Source organism: Pholcus phalangioides, unplaced genomic scaffold, assembly GCF_987345545.1.
Source record: "Pholcus phalangioides strain wild (caught in Gottingen) unplaced genomic scaffold, Ppha-v1.0 ptg000010l_1, whole genome shotgun sequence".
NCBI classification, from domain to species: domain Eukaryota; kingdom Metazoa; phylum Arthropoda; class Arachnida; order Araneae; family Pholcidae; genus Pholcus; species Pholcus phalangioides.
Genome location: NW_028301603.1, coordinates 27,907,328 through 27,935,174, shown reverse-complemented (window position 1 = coordinate 27,935,174; position 27,847 = coordinate 27,907,328). Strand labels below are relative to the sequence as shown.

The following is a 27,847-nucleotide window of genomic DNA, read 5'->3' as shown; positions in this document are numbered from 1 at the left end:
TTTTACACAAAATTTTTTTTTATTCCTTTTATTACATTGTAACACTTTTCCAGTCCCGCCATTTGGCAATCATCATGCTCGAACTGCCATGGAAAAAAATTGTGAATATTTAAAAAAAAAAAAAGAAGATAAAGAGTTCAAATGTCGCAAAGAACACCGCACTTTGTGTTACACTTATTCGTTACTGAATATTTCGTTTCACATTTGCATAGAGTCTCGTCATACATGCTCTCTCTGTCTGGACCATCATTTGTTATCATATTATTAATTAATCGGATAGTATTCGAAACTCTACAGTAATCTTTTGGACGCTAATCAGAAATTGTGTGAGCTGTATTTTTTATTGTTTTTAAATCCCTTCGTTATATAAGTTACCAGAATACGACAAAAAGAACGATTATTATTAGTTTTTTTTTCATCATGATTTTAATAAGCATACATCTGCAGATGGACAATTTATAGTAAACATCGTTTAATCCCAGACATCAAATGCACAGCACTTTTTTTTTAATTCCTCATCTAACGGAGATGTGTGTTTCGAAACAAGTCGCATATATATATACATACTTCGTTTAAAACATCGACAACATTAAGCAAAAGGGCCGTAAAGTAAGACAAAAATATATATATGCATAAAAACACGAGATGAGTGTTTTAATATAGGTGGTTTGATAACACTTTGATGGTATATATTCGTCACGGTAACAGCAGCTTTGTGCGTTGTCCTTCAGTCGGTTCGATTACTACTCGGATTTGTTCGCTACGGTTCCTAATAGAAGGATCTACGTGTAATGTCCACAGAAGGTTGAGGTGGATTTCTGAAACAGAGAAAAGTTTCATACACACTATTGTCATATTATATCATTTGATAAATTACAAATAAATCAGGATGATTCACACACAACTAGAAATATGGCGTTAACAAGAGCGTTGGCAACCACATAAAAATTTGATTGAACCTTAAGATGGCTACACATTGAACATGCATGTTAATCTTAGAAACTATTCAAATTATATCAAGGAGAAAAAGACTTTACATCTCTTCAACCTATGTAAAAACCAAGATCGTAACTTTTTCCACAGACTTCATGTATACAAGGACATACCAACACTATCTGTGAATGAAAGAAAGACAAAGTTTTTGCAGACATATTTTATTTTTCACATAACCTCAGTTGTTCTAGTTACGACCACTGTCATAATAGTCTTATGGATGCTCACCCGTTTCTTCATGATATGTTCAACATTCAGATGGGACAATAAAAGAAATTCCTGGTCAATAATTTCTGGGTCCTGACAGAATACAGAGTTGTTTCTACAAGAGTTTTTCAGACCCGATATCTTCACTTTTTAGCTCCATCCCCCCAAAGCAGAATGTTTTGCATTGTTCAGCAATGGGGCCCTCAGCTGACTGAAAATGTGCTATGGTAGAAATTCATTTAGAGCATTTTCCATGCAAGAAAGCTTTTCTTAAAATTCTTTCTGCGCTTGTTCTGCAACGCACGTCACAGATTTCAGCATATTCTGCTTTGGAGGCTCCATTTGCACATCCTTCTACGAGTACGGATCTATTCCAGCTCTTGGAAAACTGCAGCACTGCTATCAGACAAGGTTCATGAGGTTTGCGTAGCGAGTGTTATGTTCAGAGAATGTCAGGTGCCAGGCAGAGTCATCCAGGGATCAGTGTTAGGCCCGATCTTATTTATTTTGTGCACTTACGATATCACTCAGGCTGTGCCACTCATCCCACTATTACAATTCACTGATGACGTGAAGTTATTCTCTCTAGTAAAAACACTAGGGACCTAAGAATTGCATGCTAACAACTTTTCCAGTGGAGTTGTCAGTATAAACTCCGCTACTTCAACATCAAAAAGGGGATTAATGCATTTAGGCAGATCCTGAATATTATCAACTAGGTAACGAAACATTACAGCAATTGCACGGATTTAGACATTGCAATGAGCTGCATCCTGGATTTTACTGATCATTATCATGGCATAGTCTGCAAAGCTAACAGACATATAGAAACATCCTCTACACTTGTCAATACAAGATTCATTGAAAGACTGATTATTTGTGGAGATGAAGATTACAAGGAAGAAAATTCACCTAAAAGCTCTAAGCACTTCGCCCGGGGGGACACAAACACACACACGTTAAGTGCTTACGTTGCTTCTTGCGACAGAGCTTGGGTGTCTCACAGTTTCTCCAATGGAGCCCAGGCAGAAATGAGATCTAGCTTGAACAGTCCCCAACGTTCCAAAAACATTTGTCTGCAAATGAACTTCCCCAGCGTAACTTGTTACTTAAACTGTGTTTGGGTATATAGGATTTTATGGTGACTTTTAAGCATATGGCAATGCTGTTGACAAGCTCTTTTTTTAATGGAAGCCATAAAAACAGTCTGTTCCTCTTTCTCAAACTTTTTCATAGTGGCAAGTTAACCAAAATTAACAACGAGTAAACGAGGGTTTAATAACATTGTGGTCTATGAGAGCTGGAAGGGTCTGAAGAAAAATGATGACTTAACAAGGTTTTACTGTATTTATTATTCATTATAATTTCAGGCGTGCCAACTTTTGAAATCCAGAAATCTGGAGATTCTCCCGAGGGGAGACCCCCCCCCCCCCGGGCTCTCACAGACTCGATGAAAAAAAAAAATCACAAAAAACATTTTTCGGAAAAAAAAAATAATTTAATCAATTAAGAAAAAGTTACATCCCCCCCCCCAAGGCAGGTTCTGCATTGCCCTGAGCAGAATAGAATAATATAATTTCATGTCAGTCTTTCCATGAAGAATAGAGAAATCACATCTACATACTGTTCATAAAATGTGTTTCCTTTCGTGAATGCTATCAGTGATTCTATCTTGGGTATATGAACTCTTAAAAGCTTTATATTTTAGCTTTATTATAGCTTAAAGTTTTATATTTTCTTTCTGAACACGTTTAATTGGAAGAAACAATTTACAAAAAACTCAAATTACAAAGCTGCCGACGAAAAAACGTGTTTACTGCACGGCTGTTAAGGGAATACAATAACGATTATACAGGAATTTCGGCAACCACAAGGTCATGCCCCTGATAAATGATTGCCGATAAACGCTATGAAAACGAAGTCGCGTCTTTGCTAGTTGCTTAAATACGATCACAAGAGACTTTTTTTAAGGCTGCTCGATGGAAATGACCACGGCTGTCCTCTATGGATGTTTTCCCTAACGACGACGGTAATCATTGATGTCACAGCAATGTGAAAGCTCGTGTAAAATCTAATTTTCTGCCAAAATCCGGAGAAATTTTAACAAATCCGGAAGGATGAAAAATCGGGAGAGTTGGCAGGTCTGTAATTTTATTACAGTAAAACCTGTCTTTAACAGAACCTGTATTAAGTGGAAACCTGTCTTCAATGGAAAAGAATCTTGGTCCCATTATTTCAATGCCAAAATGCACATTAAAAAACCTGGAATAAATGTAACCCATCTAAACGTGGAAACAGAAAGAAAAATTGAATCCTCTTATGGAAAATTTCACACAAAACCGAGTGTTTCGTAGACCAAGGAATCAAAAAATATTAAAGTGCTCTACTGATTTTTTTTATGCAATCTCGGCTTGGCAATGCAAGTTCCACATCATTCATTCTTAGATGATCAAAAACTGTTTCCGTACTTGATACTGTGGTTTCAATATGATAAACCATATGTAGTAAAGCAGTTGCCTTTGAAATCGTAATAAAATTTTTTTGGAAAACTGGCTTTTCTGTGGGAGAAATCGGTGGAAGGGTTAAATTTCCAAATGATATGCAAGACTTACAAAATTGTATGCAAGCTGTTTTCAGTGATCGCAGCGCTGAGCAGGGCCAGAATTCAAAGGGAGTGAAGGGGCAAGTGCCCGGGCGCCAAAATTTAGGGTGGGGGGCGGTGGAAAATTTTTGGAGAAAACAAAAACACTTATATCAAATAATGTAGTGTTATGTCAGCAGTACAGTGCAAGGCCATTAGCCCTCCCACCAAAAAAAAAATATTCTAGTCTTGGCCCTGTTGCTGAGGATAACAAACAAAAAACGACAATGAACAAACTGAAACTGACACAAAACAGATCAGATGTTGACATCCTCATTTAAAAGTCAAGAAGAACGTAAATGTCATTTCAGAAGATTAGTGTGGGATGACGTTTTATACAGATTTTAAAATCTAAACATTCAATATAATTATAGAGCAAATAATGCTGATAATGATAATAAAATTATTTAATTTATACAAAAATTGCCACGTTTTTAAGACAAATAAATTCAATTGGTCGAATGGTCGACGCGTTTCGGCTCTTCCATGGAGAGCCGTCATCAGGACCTCGTGGTCAGAATACACACGAATGAGTCGTGGAAGAGTGATGTTTACGTCTGGTCGTCCGAAGAGTTTGCCTTTGTATTTGCTGCGTCCGAGTGGTCTTTGGATGCGAATTGGGGAGCCATCTGTTGTAAAGTGTTGAAAGTTTTGTCACGACTGAGGTTAATAAAGCCTGTCCAAGCTGACGAAATAGGTGGTGTATTTCTTCCATCATTAACGAGGAAATTCTGGCATGTTCTGATGAAGTATCCCTCGAGAAAATTCAATTCAGAATTGTGTGTTGCTTTTTTAAAAACAAACGCTTTATCAAAATCAAAATAATGTGAATGTTGCCAACAGTGTTGGGCAATAGCCGAATTATCCGTCCGTCCCTTCTCAACATGCTTTCGGTGTTCGAGTACTCGAATATTTAGATTTCTTCTAGTTTGGCCAATATATCCATTTTCACAATTCTTGCATGGGATGAAGTAGATACCAGATTCTTTGGAGGGTGAGATAGGATCTTTCAGATGGGAAAAGGTGAGTATATTTGTTGGCTGGAATATTGTATGGAAGTCAAATTTCTTGAAGATAGAAGAGATCATGAAACTTGAAGAAACGAATGGAAGAACAACGGTATTAGAAAACTGTTTTGAGTCAGCTGGGAGCAGGTTCGTGGTGCATGTCTGGGTAATTTTTCTGAGGACCTTGTCGATGATAAAAGGTGAAAAACCCCGATTAGAAGCGATGTCACGAAGGATATTGAGTTCATTCTGGAGGGAGGCTGAATCACTGCAAAGTTTTAGTGCTAGATGAACAAAAGAAGAAAATGCCGAAAGTTTCTGATTGGGAGGATGAAAGGATTTTGCATGAGGTGGCATGGAGATAGCGAATGGCTTACGGTACACAGATGTATGAAATTCAGTGTCTGTCTTTTTAATGAGCACATCTGTGTACCGTAAGCCATTCGCTATCTCCATGCCACCTCATGCAAAATCCTTTCATCCTCCCAATCAGAAACTTTCGGCATTTTCTTCTTTTGTTCATCTAGCACTAAAACTTTGCAGTGATTCAGCCTCCCTCCAGAATGAACTCAATATCCTTCGTGACATCGCTTCTAATCGGGGTTTTTCACCTTTTATCATCGACAAGGTCCTCAGAAAAATTACCCAGACATGCACCACGAACCTGCTCCCAGCTGACTCAAAACAGTTTTCTAATACCGTTGTTCTTCCATTCGTTTCTTCAAGTTTCATGATCTCTTCTATCTTCAAGAAATTTGACTTCCATACAATATTCCAGCCAACAAATATACTCACCTTTTCCCATCTGAAAGATCCTATCTCACCCTCCAAAGAATCTGGTATCTACTTCATCCCATGCAAGAATTGTGAAAATGGATATATTGGCCAAACTAGAAGAAATCTAAATATTCGAGTACTCGAACACCGAAAGCATGTTGAGAAGGGACGGACGGATAATTCGGCTATTGCCCAACACTGTTGGCAACATTCACATTATTTTGATTTTGATAAAGCGTTTGTTTTTAAAAAAGCAACACACAATTCTGAATTGAATTTTCTCGAGGGATACTTCATCAGAACATGCCAGAATTTCCTCGTTAATGATGGAAGAAATACACCACCTATTTCGTCAGCTTGGACAGGCTTTATTAACCTCAGTCGTGACAAAACTTTCAACACTTTACAACAGATGGCTCCCCAATTCGCATCCAAAGACCACTCGGACGCAGCAAATACAAAGGCAAACTCTTCGGACGACCAGACGTAAACATCACTCTTCCACGACTCATTCGTGTGTATTCTGACCACGAGGTCCTGATGACGGCTCTCCATGGAAGAGCCGAAACGCGTCGACCATTCGACCAATTGAATTTATTTGTCTTAAAAACGTGGCAATTTTTGTATAAATTAAAACCAGGCAAAGTTACTAATTTTTTGTGATAAAATTATTTACCTTATTTTCCAATTAATTTGTGTTGTTTCTCCATTTTATTTGCATTCAATTTCCAACATTTCAATTACATACAAGATCGTTACATAATTTCACATATTATCATTATTAATAATGACAATAATTCAGGAAAAATAATTGGAGGGAAATTCATTCAGGGGGTGACGAATTCACCTTTTATCCACTCCTTCTACATTACACACGCACAGGTGCGCCAAAATGCGTACTTGCCCCGGCTGATAAAGTATCTAGTAACAGCCCTAAATATGGCCAAAACAGATACAAGTCATCTTGCCAATCTGAGTGTCAAAAGGGTGAATTAATGATGGCTGTTTGGAGAACTTTGTCTTCTCCCTCCCCCGAAAATGATATATTTTTTTGTGATTTGGCACAATAGGGACAGTTTACATCATAGTTTCCCAACCTTTTTGTCTCAGGAATTTTTTCTCCCATCGCCCCCAACGCAATCTAACCCATAGGATCCTATGTTATATTCGTATCTTTTACCGCCACCTGAAACATTCCATCGCCCCCAAGGGGCATTAACGTCCACTTTGGGAATCACTGGTTTACATCATGATTGCAATGCTATTTTGGGGAATAGAAAATTAAATAATAATAATAAAAAATAATTTGTCCCCGAAAAGTAGGATTTTTTACAATCACAACAAAATTCAGGAGATATGAGTTTTTCGGGAGTAGAAACTCAGGAGCCTCTCCTAAAATCTGGGAGATTTGGCAGCTATGTCATTTGGTCACCGACTTGCACATTCACTCACTCATTTGCTCACAGACTCACTTATTCATTAACTCATTTGATCACTAATTAGCTCATTCACTACCTCATTTGATCACTTCCTCACGAAGTGCCAAACTGTTGTTGATTTTTCCAGTCCATGCTTGTGCAAAAATACAAAAGGATTGAACATGTATGCTTGTCAAACTTGTAATTACGTGCGTAGCTGCCTTTAAAAACCTCAGTTCAAAAGTAAAATAATGTAGCAGTTTAGAAAAATAAAGTAAGGTCAGCGCTGTCTTTAAATTTAGACACAAGTATGTCTTTTGCACCTCATTACTTATACAAGGAAAACTCGGTACTCAAACTTGTGCCTGGAGAACTAAAATGCTCCAAAATGAGACTTGGCTGTTTCACTTCACATCAGACGATTATATTCTTTTTCTAGAAGGAGAAGCCAACCACATGAAAGCTCAGTTAGCGATGACAAGGTCTCAATGCATAATCGCTTTACCTAAAAGAATATATTATCCAACGTGATGAAGCCAAGTCTAAGGCCGTAGCGAGGGGATGGATCAAGGCTCTGGTCCACTTGAAATGTAGGAAATGCCCAAAATTTATGGATAACCGTAGTAGAGTAAATTATATTGTTATTGTTCACCCACTTTGATCCTTCCCTGCCCGAAACACTAGTTGGCTCCATGGTCAAGTCTCTTGCTCAGACTATATTCATGTTGACAGACATCATTGGATTTGTCTCAAAAAGGTGTACTCATATACAGTGAAATCTCTACGATACTCGATATAATGATAAATTTCTCTATAACAATATTTTCTCAAGTACTGCTTGAAAATGTCTATACATGTTGAAATGTCTAGTGTTAAGCTGCTGCATCTTCACATGATACCTCTACATTATTTTTTTCTTAGTTTTGGTGTATTTTTATGCATGTGGGCATCACACTGGACTCTCGCCTTAAGGATTCAGGTTTCAACACTGTTGACGGCACAATGGCGGTTGGCTGAAGTTGGTTTTTTCACCTTTGAAGCATGAATACGAGCGTCTTCCATTTGAAAAGCCTCTCTGCAGAGAGCGTGCAGAACACGATAGTGACATAACATGAAAATTCAAGCATTTTCATCTTTATTTCAGAAATGAAATGGGCGCATGAACATGAAAAAAGCACAACTTGACAACATAAATACGTTATGGCCACACTCATAATACACATTCCGGCATGTGTCGATTCATTAGAAATTATGTAGAAGAATGTGTACGAGGTGCATGTAGTATTCTTACATTGAAGTTTCACTGTATACCAAGGGTGCTCAACCTTTAAGAGAGTGTGGGCTACTTAATTGGTTTGAAAACGTGTTGCGGGTCACTTAGTGATCCGTAAATGTACCCCAGGTCACTAAGCGATCTGGGAATGTTCTGCAAACCACTTAAGTGATATGGAACACCACCATGGGTCACTTAAGTGATCTGGCATTGCGTCGTTCAATTTGTTTTTTATGAAATTAGGCTTGAAGTCGCGGGCCACATCAAATAACTCCAAAGACCAGAATTGACCTGCAGGCCATGGAAGGTGCATGTGTGAGGGAAAACCAATATGACTTCCATCCTACACTGTATGCAAAATATATTAAAGGCATTTAAAAAAATTTCGGTAACATTTGAAACAGTGAAGATAGTTTACAACGTGTGTCGTCTTCTTTCTCTCAGTGAGTTATTAAACTCACAGTGTAGACTACAAATTTTCAGACTTCCTGCTGGGCAAGTCGGAATCACTGATCAAGTGCTAACCAATTTAACACCCAGATAGACTGGGAACCTTGAATGCTACACTGTCCCAACTTAAAAGGGTTTCCCTTGAGAAGTTGTTAGAGGTTGTGATTTGTACAGGTTCTGGGTAACAATATATCCCCCCCCCCAACAAAGACTGCCATATGACACATTAAAATTAGCAAAGGCAGCTCGCTGTTCAATGAACCGTTCCTCAGAATTCCCAAGATGTGTTGAGCATGCCGGTACAAGAGATAACCCTTGAGTATACATGAGGAGGTAGTAGAACAAGAGATCCCCCCCCCCCCCCAATTCTATTCGAGCAATCAGGAATCTTCTGTGATCAGATGATACTTGAGACATAGAAACTGGTCACCAGCATTTCTCTCACTTATACCTTTGGTACAAACCTCCAGAAGGTGGTCCTTCCTAAGAAGAAAGATTACACTTCTTCTGCCAAACTGATATGCTCCTAGCTTTCAGCTTGGTCTTCAGACCTTATATCGTTGATGGGAATAGGTTAGATTCTTCACCAGTGGCTTGTTTCTTGGTTATCAAGCACAGAATCCCCACCAGAGTTTGATCACCCAGCGGGCCATCTTTCTCTTCAGAGCTGCTGCCAGTTCCCTGACACAGTATGCTAATGGCTGTCACCACTACAGACAGGCATCAGCAGGTGGTGATCTTGGAGAGGTTTCACTGTTGTGTGTGTTAAAATAACATGGATAATAATTGTCTACAGAAGGACAAATTTTCAAGAATTCTCACTTACCGATTTTGTGACAACATCGACTCGAAACCAAGGGTTCGAGGTGGCGACCGTGACGCATACATGAACGAAGGAGAGGATGATGCTGTGGCAGAAGTGGCAGCAGCAGATGACGAAGAGGAGGAGGAAGCCATGAATCGACTGAACGGATCGGATCGTGGCTGGAGGGATGAAGATACTGGATATTGGTCTCTTGTTCCGATAGGGGCAGGCATAGACCTTTGCCTGAAATCGCTGCTAGGTGTCGACACCATGATGGATGGCTGTTCGTACAGGGATTGTGAAAACGGTCTGACCCGGGTCTGGCCAAAAGGATCTTGCCTCTCGTTGAAGTAGGGGTCGGCTGTGAACTGGTCCATTGATCTGAAAGCATCCATGTTTCCACGATTCATCTGAGGACTATATCCATTTCTGGAAGGGCCACCTCTCCGACTGAAATTAAATTAAAATAATAGATCACAAATCAAACTTTGTCATATTTTGCATTACAGAAGAATAAAAAAGAAATGATAAAATGGGAAAAGTGGTATAATAGTGCATTGCTTTTCAATTAGCACTCACAGAGAGCCCTATGACCAAACATTGAAAGAATTGAAGACCCCCCCCCCCAATGGTAAATAAACGGGGTGAGTGGCGCAGTGGTATAAGATGCTTGTCTACCACCATGAAAGCTGTTGTCAGATCCGCAGGTTCAATCCCAGGGAGGGACATGGTTGGTAAGTTCTTTTTATAGAGATCCCAAGGGGACCACTGATAGATGGTGTCTCAATATGGTCTTGGCGGAAGTCCCCTCTGTCCAAGACAAGGACAGAAGTATAACACGACTTTCTCTACAGAGAAAGATTTCCAACCCAAATCGATCGGTAGTGAATTGCTATGTGACAAGAATTGGTTGATGACCGGTAAAGTAGCAATCTCATTCAAGTAATGCTGGAGCTCAGCAAATCAACCAAGGACAAAGCATAGGGCAAAGCGTAAACACATCTTCAGGATAAGGCCACACCAATCCTTAGACCTGCACACAAATGATTTGCTGATTTCGTGAGTAACATGGGTGTCACATTTATAAGACGAGCAATGAGTTGATCGACTATTAGGATTAGTCTGTTGTTGAAGACTTTCCGCATGCCTGCTGTATCGTGTAGTACAGAACAAAGCTGTGGTCGCAACCAGTTTGCACACAAGTGAAAGAGGAGAAATGTAAAATCCAAGTATAGTTTCCTGACAAACAACAGCTGCATTTACCTTCCAAAGTTGGCATTTCCGCCAACACCTCCAACTCCCCCTCTTGCTCGTCCTGGAGCACCAGGTTCAGGATGGAGTTTGCTCTTCGAATGCTATGAAACAGAATAGGCACGATTAATTGATTGATGAACACGAATGAAACAATACACATTTTGTACATCAAAATTGCAAAAGAAAAAGACATCTAATATCATATCAACACATGCAAACTCTCTGGAATTATTTTCACCGATTATATTACAGTGGCATGAGAAAAAAAGGCACCAGCCATAGGGCCACTCGGCCACACGGTAATTACACACAGAAGATTTTAGGTGCCAATATCAACTTTTTAGATGCTATAGTGGCACGGCGATTAGGATTTGGCAAGAACTGTTATTAAGACCTCAGTACAGTTTACTTGATTTTATGAACATGTTTTTTTTACGAACTGGTCCTCTGTCCTGAACAGCATACTTATGAGCTCATTTTCGGCTCATTATGAGCAGCATTTATGAGCTCTCATTTCTAGTAACTATCTATTTTACAAACTCGTTTTTCTTCTGCTATTTTATTCTTCCAGCCACCTTTGAGTTCGTTGTAACCAAAAGTAAGCTTCAATTCGAATATTCTATGTATCTTAAGATAAAATAGAGGAACAGAAAAGGGGGTAGAGAGTTTATCAATTTGTCATTACCAACATGAAAATCTACATTCGATTGTTGGTGAGGTTGACCATAAAGTGAAGATGTTGACAACATCAATCACCCTTTGTGCATTATGATTGGATAAACTGATAGTTTGTGAAAGTGTATGATACATTATCTTATTGATACCGCAATTTCTTAGTTGGGAGTTGTTTGAACTTTAACTGCTGTTTGTCTACTTTCTACTTCGCAATTTCAATAAAATGGGAAAGACAAAGCTTGACAGTAAATGGGGAAAAAAAGTTTTTAAAGAAATTGATGTATTAGCCTGAACTCTTACTAAGACAGAAATTGCTGAAACATACATGATTACAAAAAGTGCATTAAGTACTCAAATCCAAGGTTAGCAAAAGATTGATTCTGTGACATGTGGATCCAGCGTGGTTCCACCATCTCGAAAATATTTCAGAAAATCAAAATTTCCAGAGCTCGAAAAGTCAAATAATCATAAGTGACCAATTCATTTTTATTTCCCGCATTTTCTCAATACCTCCCTTATTTACGAACTTTTGATTTTATGAACTAATTATCAAGTCCATAGGAGTTCGTGAAAACGAGCACTAATTGCATAACATAGATGGTTTTTAATACCAGCCCGCATATAGCATCAGTTTTTAAAAGTCTAAGCTGAGGAAATAGGAATACTTTGTTATACTTGTGTAATGAATGGATACTATAAGTTAAAATCAATGTGCGACTTCCAAAAAATGTGTTCAAATTTAAATTCAAAAATTCATTAAATTCAAAAGTTCCATATGAATGTCTATTCATTTTTTCATTATATCACACAATCATTCTGAAATAAATGAGTTTTTTTTGTTAGCTATTTTAGCAAGTAAAATCTGTATTTTGATTCCTTCTGGTCAAAATTTCATTTCTATGAGTAAAGAAAATTTTGAATGTGAATTTTCGTGTATGTACCTTTTCATATATCACACACGTGTCTTCTATTTAATTAATCAATAAAAACTATTTTCATATACCTCATTGTTTTACAATCGAATTATTAAAAGTTAATATGAAGTACAAAGCGAAATTGTAATTGAGTAAAACCCCTTCTTTTACAGTCACCGGTGGGATTAAAAAAAAACTTCAATAAAAGTGTGACAACCATAAAAAAAGGTTTTTATTGAAGCAAATTAAATAAAATTTAATTATTATTTTGCTATAAAAGAGGAGTAATAGCATCTGCAAGGTGTTAAAATGAAGTTTCACTGTAGGATATGTGACACAATTTATATGCAAACATGTTTATGGCAATGCAAAGCATTTCTCACCTCAACACTTATCGCAGAGCCTCTGAGGTTATAATTGTTAAGGCCCCTGATGGCGGCTTCAGCTTGCTCCGGCGTCCGCATATGCTAGAAAGAGAAAAATCGTATTCACAACCATATTTATATAAAGGGAATTATTTTCATCTCTCTGGGCAAAGCAAGGTCTTTAGGAAAATATAAAGCTCTCATTAACCAGATAAGACACATGTGGGAAAACTGCAATGCATGATTTTTTTTTTTGTAGTAGTAGTGATCTTGATACCGGTGGATTAAGCCACTTAATATGAATTATTGGTTATATAGTAGTAAGTTATTTTTTGTTGTTGGTGTAGTACCCCATGTGGGTGAGTTTATGAAGTGTATGAGCTATACAGATGTGAAATGGCTGATCCTTACAAACACGATTAGGAAAAAGGACCTTGGTATATATCTTAAATATATAAACAAGATATATACAAAGGTTAACTTCATTTAAGTATAAGTGCTTCCAATTTCTGTTTAATTTAAAGCTGTTTCACAATATGAATGATAGGAAGAAAAGAAAAACAAATAATATTGTAGCAATCAGATTTTTTGTGAAATGTCTGTATTGAAATGTAAAGAATCATTTACCATAGGTAGTAGGGGGTACACGTCACAATCGATGAAAAGCTAGAGAGGATTTCCATGGTTTTTACAACAAACCTGCTAAGTATGAATGAAATTTTTGCTTTGGTTGATGATCACTTATTTTACACCTCATTAATGTATCTCATATATGCTGGAAAATAAGTACCAGGTTCATTTCAACTCAGCACAAACCCTGTGGACTTCGTCAAGAGATATGACTCTGTGTGAAATTTGACCACAGATTTAAGTGATTTACTAGTTGTCCTATACATATGAACCTATTACCACAAAAAGGCAGAGCAATTCGATAAAATAAGCATGAACCCCCCCCCCCAGTTTACATGATCCTGAAGTTAGCAACACCAATCCAAAGCTAAATAAAAAAATATTTCAAGGAGAAAGAACAATGATTAACGTCATCAAAATAATAGATTGCGATGAAAAGAAAATATGTGTAAAATAGAGGTAGGAAATTAATGTCTTAAAAAAAAGAAAGACCTGAGGAACGATATACTTACAACAAATCCATACTTGTTGATAACATCGCATTCGGTTACCGTACCGAATTTCGAAAACAGCGCTAATAGATCTTCAGATCTACAACCATCTGGAAGATGCCCCACGAATATCTTTGTCCTCTGAAAAATGATCGAAGCATATCAACCATGTGGTTAAAATTCAAGATTGTAAATATTTCAATTTCAGCAGAAAATCTCTATTAATCTAGAAACTACTCGATATCCTTAAGAAGAAAAAAATCCTATTGCATTTATAAAATTAAAGCATTTTTCCTGTATTGAAGAATTTTCATTAGAACCCCCACCCCTCCCGGCCTCTAAAGACGAATCAGTGATATCAAAAAAGAAATGTAAAAATGGCTTTTCTTTTCAAAAATCAGGTTTTCTTCTGGAGGTGGAAACAACTTGGGATAGAATTTACACATCATTTTTGAATCGTGAATGATGCAGTGGTCCTACAGCACATTGCATGTTAAAACTAACTTTAAAAAAATTACTAGAACGAATACCAATTCATAAATAAAAATTTCAAGAACTGTCACATTAGCTAGTGAAATAGCAAGTTTAGTTTACGAAGTTAAAAAAAAAAGGTGTACTTACCGGCGCGCTCATTTAAAGCTGTGGCTGCAAAATACAAAAATAAGGAAAATTACAAACCTGTCATGGAAATTCACAAACAAAACATTCAATAATTTCGCTCTCAGAAATTCAATTCAAAAAGTATTCACTTCCATAATAAATACTAAAGATAAATACCCAATAAGATTAAGAAAAAGAAAAATTATGAAAGCATTGATCGGACGTTACATATTGATCTTACCGTAAAAATTACATAGGCCTATCGACTGTTAATGTAAAGCAGGAATTCTACAAAACCTTACTTTATATAAATATGGATCCGCCGGAACAATCGCCCAATGCACATTTTATTGTACAGGAAAAAATAAAAATAAAAAAATAAATAAAAGTTATCTTTGAAAAAATAATTTTTCCGAAAAATTTCATCACAAAAAAAAAAAAAATCCACAGGAAATACAGGTCATTAGTATTTTTTTTTTAAATCAGTTTTCCTCAACGATATATCCTTTTCTTTAGTTTTGATAAAATTATTGCGAAAGTCTCTTGCTGAAAAAAAACGCTGAAGCTACTTCGCAAGTATGTAGGTAAGCAACAGAAATGCTGCAACAATACATTAGATAAATTTGAAGAAAAAAGAAAGAAAATGACAAATACTGAAACAAAATGTAATTGTGCACGTGAGCGAAATTTTTTTTTTATATTCAACACTTTTTGTTTTGAAGAATCACAAACAACAGTTACTTACATTGCGTTTGCCGAAGCACTCATTCAAAAAGAAACATTTTATCAACAGAAACTTACCATTCATTCCTTGAGAGATTATGCAATTATTATTAGGTTATGCTGTTTCATTCGGTTTTATTAACAAGTAACACATGTACAATTTTTCATTTTATTGTGCCAGCCATTTAGGCGCTAGCCAAATTTCTTAAGAGCCATGAAGCCATAAGCCAAGTATAATTTTATTCGAGAAAAATATTGTTTAAAAACGTTAACGGAATGTTTTCTAACACCCCCGCTCCGTTGGTAGACACGCCGACATAATTCTTATCACAAATCTTCCAAAAGAGATTTGTGTTGCCCTCAGATTCCAATTTAATAAAAACACACATTGAAAATTTTAGCAGTTGCCAGGGTGAACTGGGATTTATCAATCCCTGTCTAATGACTGTATTCACTACAGAGTTTAACTGCAATCGCAGATTAAAGATGAAACAGACTGGTTAAATTCAGGATTTTTACCAATAATCCGTTTCGATCTCTAATGATTTAACCTGTGATTGCAGTTAAACAATGTGAATACGGCTGTTAGACGTATGACCCTATTCTTCTCTAACTGCCGGTCTCCTCTACTGCCCTACAAATTGATACCCCATTTGCACAGCATTTCTAAGGAAAAAGCCCAAGTGCCAGAAAATATTCTGGGGGGGGGGGGGGCGAAAGAAAGAGAGAGAGAGAAGGAATGTCAGCAAGTTTTATGGAGGATGGGCCAAGATTTCATATCCACGTATTTATTCCAGGTCTTGACAAGTGCCAGGTTACCATGACTAGAAAATCAGCACTGGCACATTAAATTTTGTATATATGAGATTTTCAAAATTAGAGTCTAAGAATGACAAGATTCTGAAGTGACGGAAGAGTATAAAAAAAGACCATTATTTAAGGCCATATCTAAGCAAAAACCATGCTTAGCGTTCAAGAAATTTGGCTGGTGCTTAAAATATTTTCCTGCTGATCTCGTCTATTTACACTTTATGGTTTATGCAGAAGTATGTGTCAGGCTTTATCTTGAAGCATTAGAACTCCATGTATATTCATACATGTTGATTGCTGGAGGCAAAATTCATCATGCATTTATGGGTGGTTTGTTTGATAGCCTGAAATCTCCTCAGCGAAATCGGCAAACCAAAGGCAAGTGAATCTCTCATTAGTACAGACTGAAAACCTGTGTATAATGATACTGTCTATAATGATAAGCCTACCTATAACGATATTTTCTTTGGTCTCAACGGAATTCCTATTCAATAGCAGCCTAAATAGTGAAAATGCTCAAACTGTCTACAACGATAACCTGTTTATAAGGGGCCATTCAAGTATTACATAAGCAGATTTTTAGCCATTTTTGACCCCCCTGTCAGCAAAATTTCGCCAGCAGCTTAGAATAATTTATACCTTCAAAAAGAGTGGTTGATGACGTAAGCAACCTTCAAACCCCCCCCCCCCTGTCATCAAAAGTCAGCAATCCGAAACCCCACCCCACGATGCTGACGTTATACTTGAATGACCCCTAACAATATTTTTTCTAGATCTATACTGTATTATTATAGACAGGTTTCACTACATGTAGAAAATTTTAGGTGTAACAACAGTCAAGCAACTCTTTTTTAATGTGCCTGGGCAGAGTATGATTCCTGCTGGATTCTTGTTAGCTAAAGCAGTTTGGCTATTCAGAAAAAAACTGTTACAAAATTGTAGATAAAATTTGAGAAAATCGACGCAAAAGTTTGGCACACTCGTTATTTGGTGACATTGGTGATTCAACCCTCTTTATTTTTAGTAATATTACCAATTTAACATTTATCATTTTGGCGGAAAAGGTCACCAAATGAAACATTTCACCAGGAGTCGACACAATTGGTGATTGACAATTGAAACCCTGGTTGTTTCTGCTGAGAAAAGTCCCTGAAAAAAAAACCCATCTTCAGCCGACCGCCACTATATGATTGTGGGTATCTACTGTGTTTTCGCAATGAGAGAGGCCCTGATTTTGACGATAAAATCAAGCACAGAAATTTGTTCGGAAAAGTCCAAAAAATAAACTATTAAAAAATCTGAGTTTTTCTATACTTCTGTGACCTTTTCTAATTTCAGGACTTGTGACCCTTTGCCATGGGTAGTAGACAACCCGTTGGGTGTCTAGAACCTATGGTTAGGAAAGCCATGTCAATCCTCAAATTCAATTATCATACTCAAAAAAAAAAATCTAATTTCCAACACCAATTTCTTAGTCACCATAGCAACCTCATGCCTCGGATTTTTCAAGCCCAGAACCCCCAAAGCACTGTTCTGCGACGAGCCCTCGGTTGACTAGAAATGTTCTGCTGTGAAAATCCCCATAGATGTAAGGCCGGTATTACACTATAAAAGTTTGATAAAATCCCTTTTATAAAACTTGAAAAATCTAACCAATAAGGTTATTGGTTGCATTCTAGAAAATGCAACTGTTGACCTTATTGGCTGTATTTTTCAAGTTTTATAAAAGGGATTTTATCAAACTTTTATAGTGTAATACTGGCCTAATAGTGTTTTTTGCACTTTTTCTTTAAATTCTTCCAAATTGTTCTGCAATGTACGTCGCAGATTTCGGCACATTCTGCTTTGGGGCCCTGAACTAACCTAACCTCTTTAGATCTTAGTAAAACATAATTTTAAAAATTTCCTGTCGTCGTCAAACTCACAAAGAAATCACATACAAACAATTTTTCAGTGGAAATGGTGACCCGGCAGCTGCGATTTGTCAAGCCCTGAATGAGAATAATTTTACATTGAGATTTGTCCTCAAGACATTGAAATGGCTTAAAGAAGGCCTGGCAGGCTAAATATTGTAAATTCCTTGTTGAATATTTAAGCTTTTGAAAACTGCCACTAACACCACCTTCTCCCATACTTCAAAGCAATTCTGATTTGATATATCCCTTGTCCCATGAGTGCCGGATAATTGGAAGTTTAGTGTAAATGTTCATTACTTATTAAGAGATCAAATCAAATTGCATAACCTTCAACATGAAATGTTGTACATGTTTTACTTGCGCGCAATTTTTTAATTGTCTTGGTGGCCTGGAATTTGTCAAGCCCTGGTTCATAAAGAAGAATGTTTTGCATTGCTCTGTGCAACAAGCCGCCTGGTGACTGGAAATATTCTGCGGTAAAAGTTCTCAAGTGGTCAAAGTGACAGACTTGCATCACGAGGACCCAGGTTTAAATCCCACCATCGCCGCAGTGGTGGTTGGCAGAAGTTGGTTTTCTGCGGTTTCCAGCTTTGAGGTACAAATGCGACCCGTTCTCCCTCTCGCCACAGAGAGCAACAGGCCTACAACGGTACAATTATTCAATTATTGCACTTCAGTCATAGTTAGAAAAATTAATGACAGAGGGCAGCACTACACATAAGGGGCCGTTCAAGTATTACGTCATCATCGATGGGGGGGGGGAAGGGGGTCTCCGATTTGCTGACTTTTGATGAGGGGGGGGGGGTTTGAATAATGGTTACGTCATCAACCGCCCTTTATGAAAACATGAGTTAGGATTGAGAGGGGCATAGCTGATGACGAAATTTTGCTGACAAAGGGGGGTCAAAAATGGCTGAAAATTTGCTTACGTAATACTTGAACGGCCCCTAACAAGCATTATTACACAGAAACAATCTTCACGTTAGGTTCACAACATGCAAATTCCAGCACGTACCAGTTCATTAAAAATTCCAAAGAAGAATGTGTATGAGGTGCATGTATGGTCAAATCCCCAAGGAATGTTTTGCACTGCTCTGTGACAAGCCCTCGGCTGACTGAAAATGTTCTGCAGTAAAAATTCCCCATACATATAATAGAATTTTTTTGCACTTTTTCTTAAAATTTACAAATTGTTCTGCAGTAGCGCTAATTGTTTGCAACTTTTTGTCACAGATTTTGGCACATTCTGCTTTAGGGTGGTTAAGTAGTAATTAAGTGGTTAAGTAGTCTGATTGTTCGGCGATGCACAATCACAGATTTCGGCATATTCTGCTTTGGGGGCACCAGTATTACCACAAATCAGACTTCTAGCACCAAAGAGGAACAAAAATCAAGAACCCAGTGAAAATCAATTAACACACACATATCTCTCTCTCTCTCTGCTCTATTTCTTCGTACAACAAAATAACCCTCTTCCCAAGGGACATTTGAAAGTCCAACATCAATTTTTTATAGAACAAATTTCTTAAGCCAATTTCTTTTTTCCTTTAGATATCGTTTGAGATTACGATCCCTTTCTAAAATCCTATTTGAGAATCAGGTATCTTGATTCAATAGTTTAAGAGATTTTGAATAATCTATTGAAATTTACCCCCCCCCCCCCGCCTAACTTATTGCGAGACATAACTGTAAGTAAATCATGAATATAAGGTTCCTATTTATTTAATCCTACATAAATAACTATACATTCTTCTAATCAGGGTTAGGTTTTTTGTCGGGACAGTGGCAAAAAGTGGAAAAAACCAGGCAAAAATTATTATTTTTACTCGACACACCAAGCTTGGTTTTTCAATTACAAAATATTCTTTTCAATATAGAAACTTGAAAAACATGTGAAACATGAAATTACATGGCATAAAAATGAATATTCAGCAACCAAAAATATGAGAACATATCCAAATAAAATATACATCACCCAGATTTACTATAAAAAAAATTCTTAAGTAAAAGACTATCTATTTATAGAAATGAAAACACAGATAAATCTAATTTTTTAATTCTATCAATTTTTGCCGGGATGGTTTTTACTATTTTTCCACTGCAGCAAAAACTTGCCAACCCTGCGCCCAATAGACTACAAAGTTTAGTTATCTAGGGTTAAATGAGTGGGTTGAAATTATTTGTCACTTAGGTGTGGATAATTGTTTTTCTTTTTCCTCGAAAGGGAGGTGAGTAGAGTCTTGTCCAAGAAAATTGTTCCTCATGGAAAGGGTGAAGTACTTGTGCGTGTGAAGAAAATCTATTAGATGAATAGGCCAGAGTTTCCCAAACTTTTTTGTTATACCACCCCCTGCCATAAATTTTTTTTTGTTTTCATAGTCCCCAACATATGAAACCCATACAGGATCCTATATTTTACCATAGGTGCCAACTTCCAGACTCACAAAATCTGTAGTTTGTCACGTGATAAAATATTTCGCTGGAAAAAAAACAGACTAGAATTAAAAGGGACAAACGGGAAGGGCAGGGCTCATGGTGGAGCTTGGTTAATTCAAATTTTTGGATAATAATTATTCAAAGTTATAAAATTTTTTGTTTAATTCAAACTTTTTCAAATAATTCAAAATTGGAGAAGAAAAAAATCATAGTCTTTGTGTATAAGAAAATTTAGTTTAGAAAAATTCTATAAGGCAGACTTTGCTTTTCTCAATCAAGTTGTTATGTTAACTCCTTAAGCAGTTTCAAAAATTTTCCTGATCTGCATGGTAACTGCCACATTTCACTTCACTCATAGTTAGAAAAACTGGTGGCAGATGGCAGCACTACACATATCAAGCATTACAGAGAAACAAAAAAAAAACTTCACGTCAGGTTTCACTACACGTACACGCACATTCCCGCATGTACCGATTCGTTGGGGGTTCCCAGGGGGGGGGGGGGTGCATGTGTGGTGTAGCAGTAGTAGGTAGGGCCTCCAAAAAATGGCTCAGGGATCCATGATGTTCTTAAGTCAGCCACCTCGTTGGGCAATTTGCCTGTTGTGGCGTTGTATTTGTATTGTATTTGTAATAAAAACATTGGAAATATAAAAGCGTGTTAAGAACCCCCGATATTTCGGGGTGAATGAAATAGATCAAGTTTGACATGATATCTAGATTAATAAAAGTTTGAGAGAGAATTTTGTTTTTCTCTACTCTTTCTTTTTTTGATAATTTAATGTCCGTTTTAACACTGTTCAGCTGGAGTGCATCAAGAGTGTTTAATATGTACCACACAGGGTTTAAGCTAGATAAAAAATTCCTTTCACAAAAAATTGAAAAGGGGGGAAGCTATAACAAGATGCTAATGATTGATGGTTGGATGTCTACTCGTTTCGTACATCCTGTATGCGTAAGTGGCTACTACTACTTTTGTATTCTAAGATTTTCTTTCACATTTTGCAAAAATACGGCCGTAGCTTAAACCCCGGTACCACATAATAACAATTACGTCGTTCAACCATCGATCGGGGGGGGGGGGGGGTGTAACACAACGGACGATTGTTAGAACCGACTCCGTAAACTAAACTTTGAGCACGGTCAAGAAATTCTGCAGGGATGCTGGTTCCACCACAGTGGAATAGTGCAGCAGCTAAGTTCAATTATGATAAATTATTAAAATTTGGGAAACAGTTTCGTAACTTATAAAAAATTTTTGATAATTGATAATTATCCTATGTGAATGTTTTTGATTAAGTTGAAATTTGTAGTTATTTTACAGATCCAGGATAGATTAATTGGATAATTCTAACTTTTTTCGAGTGACTTTGGACTTGGACTAAACAAAGTTTGACCATATTTAGAACTATAAGATTGAATTCAGATTTACAATGGCACAGCAACATCTCAGCAAAAAGGCCAACGGGACCCTCGATTAAACAGGAGCCCCCACATAATATTGAAGACTTCATTTATTCTGAAATTATTTCTTTCATTCATTGTCAATTTTATTTTGTTCTGAAAGCATTTTTTTCAACAATTTTGGAGAAGTTTCTGATTATAATTACTTCTTTTAATTATTCGGAATTCATTTTCAATAACTTTGTAATTACAGTAGAACCTCCTTGTAGGACTAATAGGGGCTGGAGGTTGTCCACTTTAAATGACAGTCCGGTTTATAGCAATTCTTATAGGGTGGTAATCAGGGTTGGCAAGTTTAAAAAAAAAAAACCATGGTAAAAAACTGCCACAGAAAAAATAGTTTTTGGCCACATTATTTTTTTCAGCGGCAAAAATTCACAAATTTAAAAAATTTATATTTACTATATTATTATTATATAAAATCCTCTGTTTGAAATTTTATGAATAAATAATTATAAAGCCTTATACCTTATGAATTTTTTAAAGCAAATCTGGGTGATGCATATTTTATTTGGATATGTTTTCATATTTTTGTTTGCTGAACATTCATTTTTATACCATGTAATTTTACAAGTTTCACATGTTTTAAGTTTTTATATTGAAAAGAATATTTTGTAATTGAAAAACTAAGCTTGGTATGTCTTGAGTAAAAAGAATAATTTTTACCAATTTTTGTCAGGATTTTTCAACTTTTTGTCACTGTCTCCCGGTAAAAACCAAATTTAGTAGTTAGCTGTGAAGTGTTTATTATACATCAAATAAAAAAAATCAACATAGGTCGAATATTGAAAAGATGCATACCATCATAATTTTTCTGACGTGAGCGATATTAAGTCATACAGCACATCAAGGTTTACGCAAAACAAAACAATGATCAATGCTTTTTAAATGAGTTAATACTTTTTTAATACTTAAAAGAAGTTTTAAACTCGTCAGATTGAAATTTTTACAATTTCTTTAGTTGTCTTTAATCGGGAGGTTCTACTGTATTTAGCCGATTAACTCTGAGAAATTATTTCCTTTTCAATATAACTTGAAATAATTCTTTTCATTAATCCCAAAATAATTTCTTCCGGTAATCATGGAAGTAATTTTTTTTTATCAATCATAAAATGATTCTGTGATGTTGAAATTATTTCTTGTACAAATTCTGAAAATATTTGTTTCAAAAATTACTTCTATCAGTAAATACGGAATTTATTCTTCCACAATTAGATTTTTATATATCAAGCTTTTATTATTTCAGAAATTATTTCTTTGAAAATTCTGAGATTACTATTTTTATTTTAGTGTATTTTTCATTCAGCATTTCTGTGAATTCTGTAATTTTGTAGGTATGACTGTCTAAAATCAGGGATCCCCAAAAACTTTTTGGTCCTTGTGCTTAGTTTGTCACAGGTCAATTTTTTTTTCTTAATCGTAAATTAAAATCTTTAGCTACTTTCTAAAAGTGGTCCGCAGGCCACTGTAAAAAGCTCAGAGAGCCAAGCCAAAAGTGACCTGAGGGCCATGCATTGAAGACCCACTGGCAGAGGATGACCATGCAACCAGGCTGTATTAAGAGTATCATAGTTCCCCCGCCCCCAGCAAATTGATTTTTCTGAGGCTGAGGCCCCCCTACCTGATTAGAAGTGATCTCTCACTAATTTACATGCTCAGCCTGGAAAATCTTCCTTACGAGATCACATTATCACGAGGTCCCTGAGACAATCCTGTGTTTTCCCTAATTATGGATGTACCAACTTTTTTACAGATGTGCTTTGGGCAGGGAAAAAATAAGTTTTTCATTTTGGAAGAACTATATAGTGTATATCAGGGGTGGCCAACTTCTGTTCACTGGCCAACACAATGGTCAGCTATAGCGTCGCGGGCCGCATCAGTGGTGCAACTTTGGGGTATAAGCTGCTCCATTATTAATTGAATTAGCTAGTTATTAAATTAATTTCTTCACAAGAAATAAGAAGTTTGTAAATATGAAATCTGCTGTTGGAACTGTCAGTTCCAACAACAGATTTGAAGTAATGATCACAAATTTAATATTTTCACTGTACTTTTACTTTGCCGCGGACTGCACAAAATCACTTCAAGGGCCGTCACTCTTGGTGTATATAATCCCTTTTTTCTTTAGAGATGTTTTTTTTGGCGATTTCCTTTCCAATCTGCTAGTGCTTTTCTTCCTGGTCAATGACACTGTAATTTTTTTCCATTGGCTCCCCCCCTACTGGTTATTATTATTCCTTCGGCTTCTGGGTTGTCATTTTCCAGGTTTCCATTCTATTGATTATCTATGTTGTATCGTATGTACCGTTTTCCCAGTATGTCCCATTTAGTTTTTATCGTTGGAACATCTTGTACATTTCATATTTCCATTTTAATTAATTTTTTCATTCTAGCCGAAATCATTTTAATCCCACAATTGTTTTTATTGAACCCAGAGACTATTTTTCACCGAACCCAAAGCACATTTTTTACCCTGACATTCCATTGCTTAAAAAAAAAAAAGTGTCCCGGGTTTCTATTATTTTAAATTCCCATATCTGGTCTAGGATGTTGTATATTTAATCTTGACCTCCCTTGTTTAGCGCAAGAATGTTTTGTTTGACATTGTTGTTTATCATCATTTTTTTCCGAAAGGCCACTGAGCCTTTTTTAACGATGTGTTGGAGATTTTTTCTTCTGCAAGAAAGCACAACTCTGCTTTACTCTTGGTAACTTCTCGTGGTGCTTTCCAATGTTGTTTTTTTTTTTTGTTTTTTTGTGAAAGAAAAAAATCATTAACACATTGCCAAGAAGGGATTACACCATAGCCATTCCCTATATCCCTATATTTATATTATAGTTTTTTACAGAGATGTTGGGAAATACAGACGCAAGGGACTTGGGGGCCCAATAGGCCCAAAAAAGTATATATCTATAGTGGATTTCTCGTATCCTTGAATATACAGATTTACGTATGCATTTCTTTCAAGACTAATGACAATGCAATAATAACATCATTAGAAAACATGTTTGTGAATAATACAGTTTTAAGATACAATTTTGACAATTTTTGGTTTCACAAAATCAGATCAACCCTGCAGTCAACTTAATTGGGTTTGTACCATATATTCAATGACAAATCAAGCATCCTTCACCCTAGTCATGAGGGCCTTCCCCCCATTACGCTTGATTTGCATAGGGCCCTTCAAGTTAACATTTAATCTTGACCCCTTGTTTAGCGCCCAAATGTTTCGCTTGCCATTGTTGTTAATCATTTTTTTAATTGCCGCAGAGCCTTTTTTAACGATGTGAGTTGAGCCCCTCCCCCATCTCAATGATCTATGGACAATTAACTAGTGAGAATCAGCCTGTTTTTCGAGTTCAGGCCCTGGGCAAATTATGAATTTTTGGGGTCACCAATATATAAAAAGTGGCATATGCCTATAATACAAAAGGCAGCCAATTCGGGGCACTGGCACATGCCCCGTTTGCCCAAGCGAGAAACAAGCCCTGATGGGAATCTCACCCCCTTCAATTGTTGAAAAACAAAACAAATTTAGCTCGTTCTTCTCAACGATTTTCACACAAATCGCGGTCTCACCGTGTGAAACATAAATGGCCCGATTGAGATCCTTAAACGGATGCCCCATTAACGAATTTTTTTTTTAAATATTCCGTGACTTATAAAATGAATAGAACGTGAATAAAATTGCAAATATGAATTCTAAGTTACCTTCGGAACCATCGCAAGCAACCCGTTAGAGATCCAGATTTAAAAAAACGAAAAAAAACAAAGGCCGGAGTGGGAGGATACCAAGTTCGACGAGACGTGAATCGGCTAAACTAAAAAAGAAACGCTAATCATCGCGCACATGTACAACGCTTATTAATTCTAAGCGAAAATTCCATTCGAAAAATTAGATCTAAAAGCTGAAAAGGCGTTCACCTCCATCATGCAACCCCCCTCTCTCTCTCTCTCTCTCTCTTAGATCTCTCTTTCTCTCCTTTTTTCTTTAACCCTCACCAACAAAAGCAAAACGAAAACATCTTCACTATAAACGCAGTAAAAAAAACGCCGATAATTAGATCTAAATCTGCTAGCGATCGAATCCCATAAGAAAAATAGATCGCGTCCAACGGTCAAATGTTTCCATAATCAAACGTAATTTAGAGAAAATAAAAAAGCAGAAGGATGCATTCACATAAAGCCGTGGTTAACAATGGGGAATACAATATGGTACCCGAAATGTGCAACAGATCGTTGCGATTCCATTTTTTCGCAGCGTAATCGATCGCCGCGATCGCAAGACCATTTCGCAATCACATATGGATACGAAAAATAATGCACATTAAATAGTTACCTTTTTTCCAAATGGAGGATGCTCCAAATGACAATTCTAACGGTCTCTCTCTCTCCGACAAAGACAAACAATCCCCTACCTACAACAGCAGCAGCAACACACAAGCCACAACGGAGGACGAGGAAGGAGGGAGGCGGGCGGGGGAAGAAGAAAGCTTCATAATAACGTTCATGGGAGGGCGAAGGGAAGCATGGGAATATACGGAGTATGGGGCGCGGGCGGGGAGCGCAGAAGAGAAAAAAAAAATCCAATCTTCAAAGGCAGTGAAACCGGGGTATTACTAGATCTCGATAGCGGATTCAAATATATCCGAAATAATAGTTTAAAAATTTCTCTTGGATTATTTTAAATTGTTTGAAATAATTTTTAATTAATAAAAGTTTTTTTTTAAGAATGTACGATAAATTTTTACTTGATTGCTAAAATGTCTTCCAAATCAACTCTGTTTTCAACTTACTAACAAAGTTTAAGAAAAAAGTCAAGTTCAAAAAGAAAAGAAACCGTTTGTTAAAAAAGGTTAGTCTAATAAATTAAAATTAATTTAAATCAAATTACAATTTTTTTCTAGGATGTGACCATATGATCTCTATTTTACGGGACAATTTCGTTTTCGCGCTTAATTTTGGGCACACCCGATTTTTTTTTCATATAAAAGTTAATGTTCCTCCCCCACAAGGGTGGGGCTGACAGGGCTCCAGCCAACACCCCCTATAGCTCGCATTCTCTTGCTAACACCCCCTTCCTGCTGCAGCTCGAATTATAGACGTAGGATTATAGACTGTAAAGCCGGGTTTTCCTAGGAGTAGAATTTCTGCGCTGTGTGCAGCGTGAAAACGCTGATTGGTTTAAAACCTGAAATTAAGGTTTTTTGACCAATCACAGTTTTTACGCTGGAAGCGCAGCAGAAAGCCTGCTTCTAGGAAAACCTGGCTTTAAAGACGATTATTATTTTCTTTTCACACTACTACGCCATTAAATGGTTCACTGGTTTTGTTAAAATCAGTGAACCATTTACACACTACAAATTCACTATAGGGGGCCCACCAAAGATCTTTAATTGAAGGGTCTTTTTACATAATGTAAGGGGGTATATATGTTTCAGTTTTTACAGTTTTTTTAATGAAGTTATCTTGAATTTATGTACTATAATCAGAAACATATATATTATATTAGGTTTTTGGATCACGCGCTGTTTCCCTCTTTCAGAGAAAGGTTTCAGGGACATACAAGTCGTATCTAAGGTAACCAACATGTTGATTTCCTCAGCGCAAGGCTGTAACGAGGGCTTTGAGGGTCTTTCTTTCTTTCGAACCGAGCACAACTCAGGTCTATACCATCTATGGGCGTTTTACTAATTAGTGAGTTGTGCTGGAACTGTGTGTATACCTAACAGTCTGAATTGGTATGTAGTGTTGTGTTTGACTTTTCAGTGCTGCCATCTATATTTCAGAAGTGAAGCGAGTTATGTGTGATGATTGAATTGCATTTGTACTGTTTGTAGGTCTATTGCTCTCTGTGGCCAGGGCCGTCTTAAGAGCATCATGGACCCCCGGGCCAAGCTGTTTTTTCTGAGGCCCTACTTGGTGAATTCTAGAAAATTTCAACCTGATCTCATTTTTGTGAGGCCCCTCTTCTCTTGAGGCCTCCGGGCCGTGCCCG

The 27,847-nt window shown here is 36.9% G+C and overlaps 1 protein-coding gene across 2 annotated transcripts; it reads right to left on the bottom strand.

Annotated features, from left to right (window-relative positions):
• LOC149081197 (uncharacterized) lies at window positions 1-26,323 on the bottom strand. Of its 2 annotated transcripts, XM_089238010.1 has the most exons (7): window positions 26,190-26,318; window positions 14,522-14,547; window positions 13,922-14,041; window positions 12,798-12,881; window positions 10,835-10,926; window positions 9,593-10,021; window positions 1-818 (listed from the first exon to the last, which is right to left on the bottom strand). In XM_089238010.1, the coding sequence occupies exons 2-7, from the start codon at window positions 14,531-14,533 to the stop codon at window positions 770-772; spliced, it is 786 nt and encodes a 261-aa protein (XP_089094136.1). In that variant the 5' UTR covers window positions 14,534-14,547; window positions 26,190-26,318; the 3' UTR covers window positions 1-769. The 2 variants fall into 2 exon arrangements, with proteins under 2 accessions (XP_089094136.1, XP_089094137.1); XM_089238011.1 differs by lacking the exon at window positions 14,522-14,547 and having other exon boundaries at window positions 26,189-26,323.
• Window positions 26,324-27,847: the final 1,524 nt, after the last annotated feature.